This window comes from Geospiza fortis, unplaced genomic scaffold (genome assembly GCF_000277835.1).
Source record: "Geospiza fortis unplaced genomic scaffold, GeoFor_1.0 scaffold496, whole genome shotgun sequence".
Classification (NCBI taxonomy): domain Eukaryota; kingdom Metazoa; phylum Chordata; class Aves; order Passeriformes; family Thraupidae; genus Geospiza; species Geospiza fortis.
Window position 1 is genome coordinate 187,028 of NW_005054529.1, and position 8,880 is coordinate 195,907.

The window sequence follows — 8,880 nt, forward strand, 5'->3', positions numbered from 1 at the left end:
GCCCCCTGCCCCCTCTTCCCTGCCAGTGGCAGCCCCGCTGGCCGCGGGGCCAGGCTGTGCTTGCCGTCCTCCTCGTGCCCCGGATCCCCGAAGGTGCTCCCAGCGGGGAGGCCCAGAGCAGCCCGGGGGCCTTCTCTTGCCCCGCTCCCTCCCCTCCCTCCGGTTCGGTTCGTTATCAAAGGATCGATCGCCCTTCGGCCCCGCGGTGTGTGCCGTGTTCCAGGCAGTGTCCGCAGGGCAGGTGGCTCAGGCTGCCCATGACCTGAACAGGTACCAGCGGTCTCCTTGTGTCTTTTAGCAGAGCCGCTGGTCGCCATGGCAGCCACCAGGAGTGTGATGAGAGCGGTCCGAGTGTTTGAATTTGGTGGCCCTGAAGTTCTTAAACTCCAGTCAGATGTGTTAGTTCCTGTTCCAAAAGAAAACCAGGTATATGTGAGGTCTGTGAAGGAAGATAGTGATAATGAATGTTAACAAGTGCCTGCAGGACAGAATGAGAGATACAACCAAATCCCTACACCTAGAGTACGTGAGTTTTGGTCAGTGTGTTCATACTACTTGAGATATCATGCTTAACAAATGTGGGCTCTTTGCTGTGGGTGATATATTCCACATCAAGATTTCCCTGAAATTAGCTTCACTTTGACACTGGGTTGTTACAGAGGCTGTTTGAGAATTCAGTAAAAATGCTACAACACCATGCTGTGAATTCAAGGGCTAAATCATTTTAGTTATTGCTTAAGAAGTGTCTTTTCTTTTAGGTATTAATTAAAGTCCATGCCTGTGGGGTAAATCCTGTTGAGACATATATTCGTTCTGGGACGTATGCCAGGAAACCAGCTTTGCCCTACACCCCTGGCTCGGATGTGGCTGGGGTGATTGAAAGTGTTGGGGAACACGTGACTGCATTCAAGGTATTTACACACTGGGGTATAATTCACCATTGTTTCATGGGTCCTCTTTGGCTGATTGCTGTGCTACTGTACCTGGTTTTGTTGCTTATAATCCTGCAATCTCTTCAAGGGGGGAAACCCCTCCATGGACTGGTACAAGCACACAGTGGGATCCCACTGGCAAACCAGTCTGCTGGTGGGACTGTGAGGAATGCTGTGCCCTCCTGAAGCTCAGAGCTCTCACAAGAGGCACTGCAGTCTGTCTGCTTAAAGCAGTGATATCTGGCGTACAAAAGTTGGGGTTTGGAGCTGTTTTTCTGGCATTGCAGAAAAAGTTGAGATTGGAAGCTTCTTGCTGGGGGTAGTAATTTCAGGCAGAACTAAAATTTTTTCTGTAAAGCATTTGAGAAATGGAAATTGCTTACTTATAAAGCTCCATAAATTCTGTTACTTGTTACTGAAACTGTTCAAAAACCGTATTACTCCTGTCTAGTAATTTTATTTGGATTTCTCAGTGGGAAGGTCTCAGGACAGGAGAAGGCAAATATCAGTTTGCTGAGAAAGATATCAATTTAGTTTTTAAATTGGTTCTCCCATTTAAGTCATTAGACATTTGGTCCCAAACCAACATAAAAATTGTAGGTAAAATTGGGCTGGAATTTCCTGATCTGGAATTTATGTAACAATTTTGGGAGATCTGAGAGACAGGGTTATCAAGAGAGAAGAATAATCTTCTTTCATATTTTCATACTAACAGTTTGCTATATCTGCTATGTGTGACTTTTTGCTTCCTCTGACAATTGTGATGCTCTTGGCTTGAATGAGAGAGAGGTGTCTTAGGGTATATGGAGGGGAGAAATATTTCCACATTTAAATAATTTAGAAATGTTTCTTTTGTGTTTGTAAAAGCTTTTGAGGTTTTGCATTTGGAATATGTGCATGGAATTCCTGACTTCAGTCAAAGTTCATTAAGGTTCATATTAATGAGGCAGTAGGTTTATGTGTTACACTGCAGGGTGGGGTTATAATTATGATACTTAGATTTAAGTATAAGAAATTATACAGTTTGTGTTGCATTGATGGTATGTATCGGATTTTATAAAAATTTCTTTGACAAATGTAACTAGTTATTTTTGATAGGAGAACTGTTAGGAATAGCCCAAACCCCTGTAAATTTCATCTTAATGTTTATGAAGGAAAAAGTAAGGGAAATTATTGATTTCTCTGTGTTCTCTCTTTCCATTCTAGAAAGGTGACAGAGTTTTCACCCTTGAAACACTTTCTGGAGGATATGCAGAGTATGCAGTTGCTGCAGCCAACAGAGTCTTTCCTTTGCCCGACAAACTGGACTTCAGGCAGGGAGCAGCGATCGGAGTGCCCTACTTCACTGCCTACCGGGCCCTTTTCCAGAAGTAAGGCACCAAATCCATGTTTGTGCACTTTAATCTTTGGTATTTACAATGCCAAAGTTTGTATTTTCCCTGTCCTATAAAAGGGGGGGGTTGGTGAGTGGGAAATGTTTAAAAACGTTACACTGATGGAATTGTCAGATAATTGTGATCTAGAAGCTTGTGACTGTGTTTTCCTGCTAAGTCTTTTTTCTTGAGGGAACCTACCTGAAAAGGCTTCATGGAATAAAATATGTGACTCCCTTTCAGTACTCACTGGTCTTTTGGCTGGGGAAGAAAAAGAGCAATAGTTCTAATTTCCTCAGTAAGCAGACAGGTGCTGTGGAGCAGAACCACTGCTTTCCTGTGGCAGGCCAAAGTCCTGAACTGAAGCTCAGTACCAGGCTCTCACTGGCTGCTGGCTGCAAGTTGCTTCAAGTCATCAGTCACAGGATTTATTTTGCCTCCTTGTTTTCCCAAAAAGGCTTATGATATCTGTTTAGCCATAAATTGGAATATAATTGGAACATAACCTGGAAGCAATGCTGTGTGAGCAATGAGATTTGATGTCAGTATCTGCAACCCCATGCTCAGTCAGTATGTGCTCCAGTCACAGTGCCAGCATTTCTTGTGTTCTTCTCCTAGAGGCTGTGCCAAAGCAGGGGAAAGCGTGCTGGTTCATGGTGCTAGTGGGGGGGTAAGTATTCCAAGGAGGCAAGTGGTAGAGAACACTGCTCTCTGTCCTTCCTGGGATATGAGTTATGGTCATATTTGTATCAATAGATTAGCAGATTAGGTTTTTATTTCAGATACTCTAGGATACACTTTCTCAGGAAAACCCTGTTATTCCCAATAACTGTGAGACTGCACGAGTGCTGGTGTGAGTTCCCCAGTCAGAGGGTCACATACTGAACAGGTGTTTGCTGCAGGTGGTAGTTGGTCTGGAAGTTTTATTGCTGATAGCAGAAAGCTGTAATTTTCCAATATGTACAAATTGTTCCCAGTCCTCTGAGAATAAGTCACCGGTGCAGGGTAACTGTGCATTTCTGTTTGCATTCTCATGTTTTACCCATGAGCCAACAGCTGGCTGCACAAGGAAAGGTACTGGAATATATAAACCTGCGACCGAATGCTACATGAAATTGCACTTCTAGTTTTCTTTGGGTTTTCTTGACAAATTTACTTTAGATCTTTATGACTCAACATTTTAGTTTATCTCCCACACTCTGCAGTTGCTCACTTTCTGGTGATGCACCAAACAGCTGCTGTGAACCAGAAGCCAAGGTTCCTTAATTATTTGTTAGACAACAAAAAGATGAATTCATATCTTATTCTGAGATACTAGCATGGCATTTAGCATCATAAGTCTTTTTTAAAATTTTCGTAAACTAAATGTAGTGCTTCTATTTTTGCTGGAGTGCAAAGCTGGTAGGAGACACTGAGAATTCACTTTCTAAAGTAGTGTTAATAAAATTTGTGCTTGCAGATTTTCTTTGCAATATATAATGCTGGTATTAATAGCAGGTGATTCTGTGAAGAGAAGAATTTCCTTGGATTTGTATAAAAAATATAGGGCCCAGGTTTGACAGATACTCAGCATTCTACATTGATGTGTGTCAAATGCTGATAGCTATTAAAAAACCTCAAAAATTTACCATGCCTTGGTAAATATCGTTTCTTTTTTAAAGATTATTTAGCTGTCTTTTAGATCCAAATTATTGGCTAAAAAACACTTTACCAGGCTAGCTTTTCAAATGGGGAAGTTCCAAGTCACTGGTAGATTACTTAAAATTCTAAGAAAGAGGTAAAATAATTTTCTCTTTTTTTTTTCTCCCTTCAGGTGGGACTAGCAGCATGTCAGATTGCCAGAGCTTGTGGTTTGAAGGTTTTGGGCACAGCAGGAACTGAGGAGGGAATGAATGTGATCCTGAGAAACGGCGCTCACCAAGCCTTTAATCACAGAGACCCGAATTACACAGAGAGAATTAAGGTAGGCCTGTGTCTGGACTCAAGAATGCAGGTAGTGTTGTTCTTAACAATGTGTGAGCAGTTGTTTGCAGAAGACTTTAAAATAGATTTATCTAGGATCAATACTATACTGCCTTTTTCATTTCTACACAAGGAAAAACTTTCTCGGGCTGGAAGAGCTGAGCTTTCCTCACAGGCAGTGGCATTTAGAACTTCCTACATTCAGCAAATTCTAGTGTGGGATCACATCACAGGTTAGCACAGCAAAATGTGCTACAAATCAGCTCATTTGCTGTCAGCTACAGCACAAAGGCTGCATTGAAAATTTAAACAATGAGCTGTAAAGTGGATACTTTCTGGAGTGTTTAAAATTAAAGATGGTACCCAAGCACTAAAATAACATCCTGTGTCCTGTACAGGCATGCACAGGGCCAGGAGGAGTGGATATCATCATAGAAATGCTCTCTAATGTCAACCTGGATGCTGACTTGCAGCTGCTGTCCCATGCAGGGAGGGTGATGGTGAGTGTTTGTGTCGTGGGCCAGGAGAGTGACAGTGAATGTTTGTGTCCCTGAGCAGGGAGGTGATGATGGGTGCTTGTGTAACTGATTTTGTGCATTCAGCATCGCTCTGAACAGTTCTGACTCGATGCTTTGGACTCCTTTGGGCAGGTTGTGGGCTGCAGGGGACGCGTTGAGATAAACCCAAGAGACACAATGAGCAAGGAGTCCAGCATAATTGGAGTGAGTCTGTTTCTTGCAACTGAGGTGAGGAGCATTTCTCTTTTTAAGTGTGCTTTATTGACTTGTTCCAACACCCTTCTATTAACAGTTAAAATTATTTGGAGGAATGAAAGAATAATTTCACGGTAACAAACTTGTTAGTTCATTCCTTTATGTTTTGATTCAATCTCAGAACATCATAAAATATTTTCAGGTTGTGGAATTTGCTTTAATTATTGCATAAATTGCCAATACTATTCTGAAATGCCAAGACCTTGTCATAAACACTATGTTTGTTACATGCAGGAGGAAAGGCGTGAATGTGCCACAGCAGTCCTTGATGGCATAGAAGCTGGCTGGCTGAAACCAGTAGTGGGCTTGGAATATCCCCTGGAGAAAGTAGCCAAGGCTCATGAAGACATTATTTGTAGCAGTGGTGCCCGAGGGAAGATGGTGCTCCTTCTATAAAGGAGCACCCTTTTCCATTTATTTTGTAGCTGTTCTAACTGCACCTTTGCTTACATGGTTCACTGAATGTATGTTATAAACATGCCTTTGATCATGTTTGACAGTAGCAGAAAATGCTCACTTAGATGAATTAGTTAACATTTTCTTTTTGTAATGAGCAGAGTTGCATTTTCTGTAAAGTAATTTTGGTAGCTTTTTTGATTGATGTGGCAATAATAAATTTTCTCTGCTGGCGTACTTTGTGCCACAGGGAATGGTAGGGTTTGGTATCATGGAACATGTGAAGGCAGAGTGAGGCCACTGTAGGTAACAGAATGAAGATGCTTTTGACAGATACACAAAAGCAAATAACTCACTATGTGTGTTAATTAGAACTGTAAATTCTTTTAGCCACAAAATGTGTACTCAGATTTTGTACTCAAATTTTGTCATGTAATTTACTTGAAATTAAAGCTTTTACTGACAAAATAGTTTCCAGCTCAAAAGAAGGGCAGAATTTCTCAAACATGAACTGTTTGGAGCCGAGGCAGTTCTACTTGTCTGTGCCTCTAAGGCTGAGGTGACAGTATCCTGGCTCATCCAGAGGGACTCTCACTCTGGAGCTGCATGCTGGGATTTGCCTCTTTGGAATGACAATCATGACTGAAGCAGCTGATTTCTGGATGGTGAATGGCTGATTGTGAAGATTGCAGTTCTTCCTATGAGCTTTAATAAAAGTCTCCTGGATCCCTGGCTGCACTGAGAGTGGAGGGGAGAGTGGAGGCTGCATGGCTTTGTGGCAGGAGAGTTCCTGTGAAATTCCATCTGCTGAAGTGGGCAGGGCACAGCCTCAGCACTAGGGCTTGTGTGCAGGTGTCTATGTGAGGCCACTTTGCCATGACACTGGGGTCATTCCATTGTGTCTTGTTCTCATAAACCTTAAGTCCATTGCACAACAGATGGTGTTGCCAGGAAAGATGGTGGAATGTTTGTAGAGTTAATAATTTCCACTTAGTGTTTCAGTGAGTGGTTTCAGAAAGCTGCTTGGGGAGAGAAGGACAAGGCTAGCTCAGCTGTGGGGCTGTCTGCCAAGGTGCAGTGGGGTCTTTCCTCCCTCTAGGCTGTCCCAGGGCACTGAAGCTGTTTTTCTTGTTTGTAGCACTTCCCACAGGAGTAGGGAGCTGTGGTTTTTATGTGAAGATTTAAGTGATTCACCTGGTGTAAGTGGTGTGTAGCTAGTGTCTCTGCTGATTATCCAGGTGAAAGGTGCTGACTGTTCCTGCTGTCTCAAGCAGAATGTGGCCTGAGCAGTGGTGTCAGTTGGGAACCTGCTATTCCTCTGGACAACTGTTAGAGAAAGTAAAACATCTCTTAATATCAAAGTACTAAACAGAGGTTAAAAGTAATGGTTAATGACATATGATTGTGGAGATGATGTGCATAAAAAGTATATACCTTTCTTCTATATTCTTCTGTATGCAAATAATATTTTTAATTCAGTCTTAATTTAGTAGAGGTCCATGAATGAATGAGAGGCTGATGGTTTGCAGTGGCTCCTTTCTTGCTTAGTGCTGCCACTGCATCGTGGATGATGTTTAGAGGAGAAATTCAGAGCAAGTCTCTGGTCTGTCCTCATCGTTGTTGTCCCAAGGGCTGTGGTTGTAGTGGAGTTTGTCACCAGAAGGTGTCAGAGCAGTTCTGTGTTACCACCTTATCGCTGCTCCCTGCCAGGTGACCTGGCAGAACAGCACAGCAGGACTGGGACTGACTTGCTGGGAATATCGTATAACGTTTATTCTTCTGTCAGTTTCCAATGTACTGTATAAATTGAAGGATTTTTTTTTTATTTTGGAAGAAGTAATGTGGATAGAACTAATGAGGTCGGGCTCAGGTATGTCTGATTTATGCAAACCACCAATCTAGGAGATTTCCAGATGTCATCCTGGAGAGTCCTTGGTTTCGCTCTCTTTTTGGGACATGCTGCCCCTTGGCAGTGCAGAAAAGGATGAGGGAGAGAGTGAGTGCCACAGACCATTGAATTTGGCGGAATAATTATCTCAGTTTGTTGAGAATCTTCTCCTGATTTGACTGGATGGGATTTTGGAGGCAGTGGTTCCCTATTGCAGCATGCTTGGTGCTGCCATGCGTGGTTGGGAAGGTTGAACAGGCTCTTGTATTTGTGCCGATTTTGGCATCTGCAGGAGAGGCTTGGGGTTCAAAGAGAGGAGTTGTGTACAATGCAAGGCTCTGGAAGCTGCTGTTCTATGTGTTTCTAAAACAGAAAAGAGTGGAATTGTTCTGAAAAGCAGCTGCTCTTGGTTAATCTCATTGTGCCCCAAATAAATGCTGCTTACATTTTCTAGTCATTAAAAGTCTAATTGCCTCTCTATTGTAATTGTCCTGTGTCTGTTCCTGACTTCTTCCTGTCCTGCAGGATGATACAATAAGTTAGTTTGAGACTTTAATTACAAAGTTGGGAAGATAAAATATCAAGAGAATATTGATGTCAATAATTGCTCCCTTTATAGAAGTCAGATCAATATTGAGTTTGGCTGGATCATGCCACAGAAAATTTGAGGATGGTGAAGCCTTAACATTTTGGGACAGATGCATCAGGAGGAATGGTTGTCCCTGCTATTCCTCACTGCAGGGATCTCTGCTCACATCAGTCTCTCTGGTTCCTGGAAGCATTACCCTGTGAGTTTGTGCTTCAACTGGGACTCGCAAGAGCTGCAGGGAGAAGGGAAAAACAAGCATAGAAGGGTGGTTGTGTCTCCTTTATTTCAGTAAATCGGGTGTCTGTTGCCAGTGCACACTTTGGTGCTTCCTGTCATCTGGATTGAGAGATGGAAATCAGGATTTATATTGGAAGTGCATCCTGTCACCTCATGATATATTTTTAAGTTCCTGGATCTTTGTTGTATGAAAATGCCTTCTCCATACTTCTATTTTTAACTTTTCTTCTTTTCTTCTTATATTCCCACCCCGCCCCCCCCTCCCCTTTTTTCCCTTTTCCTTTATTCTTTTCCTTTTTCCATCTTTGATTTCTGTTTTTTCTTTTCCCTTCCCCTCCCCTCGCAGTCCCGCAGCCCCACGCCAGCCCCGCCCAGCTGGAGTCTTGCGGCCAGTTCAGGCTCCTCAGTACCAGAAAGACAAGAAGCTGCTGGGGAGGGTCCAGCAGAGGGTCGCAGAGATGATGAGGCGCATTGCATCTGAAGCATCTCTCTAACGCTGAGAGACTGCCCAAGGTGGGCGTGCTTAGTGTGGAAAAGAGACAACCGAGAGAGGATCTCACCAATCCATACAAATATTTCCAAGGGGTGTCACAGAATGGTGCCAGGCTCTGTCCAGTGGTGCCCAGCGACACGATGAGGAGCAATGGCCGTGACCTAAAGCACAAGAAGTTCTACCTCAGTGTGAGGAAGAACTCTCCATGGAGGGTGGCAGAGCTCTGAAAGAGCTGCC

At 43.1% G+C, this 8,880-nt stretch overlaps 2 protein-coding genes across 3 annotated transcripts in view; one reads left to right on the forward strand and one right to left on the reverse strand.

Moving 5' to 3' along the window:
• The window catches only part of TYW3 (tRNA-yW synthesizing protein 3 homolog), a 6,217-nt gene extending 5,900 nt beyond the window's left edge, over positions 1 to 317 (reverse strand). The window contains exon 1 of the mRNA XM_005429164.2: positions 24 to 317. Coding sequence (XP_005429221.1) covers positions 24 to 317 — 294 coding nt within the window. The remainder of the gene's footprint in view (positions 1 to 23) is intronic.
• Positions 1 to 7,781, forward strand: part of CRYZ (crystallin zeta) — a 64,023-nt gene extending 56,242 nt beyond the window's left edge. The window contains exons 2-9 of one of the 2 annotated variants that reach the window (XM_005429157.3): positions 299 to 426; positions 759 to 911; positions 2,139 to 2,302; positions 2,924 to 2,975; positions 4,119 to 4,268; positions 4,666 to 4,767; positions 4,918 to 5,013; positions 5,275 to 7,781. In XM_005429157.3, the coding sequence (XP_005429214.1) occupies positions 316 to 426; positions 759 to 911; positions 2,139 to 2,302; positions 2,924 to 2,975; positions 4,119 to 4,268; positions 4,666 to 4,767; positions 4,918 to 5,013; positions 5,275 to 5,436 (990 nt within the window). In that variant the 5' untranslated portion in view covers positions 299 to 315 and the 3' untranslated portion in view covers positions 5,437 to 7,781. The remainder of the gene's footprint in view (positions 1 to 298; positions 427 to 758; positions 912 to 2,138; positions 2,303 to 2,923; positions 2,976 to 4,118; positions 4,269 to 4,665; positions 4,768 to 4,917; positions 5,014 to 5,274) is intronic. The other variant, XM_005429158.2, reaches the window with a different exon arrangement.
• The last annotated feature ends 1,099 nt before the right edge of the window (positions 7,782 to 8,880 follow it).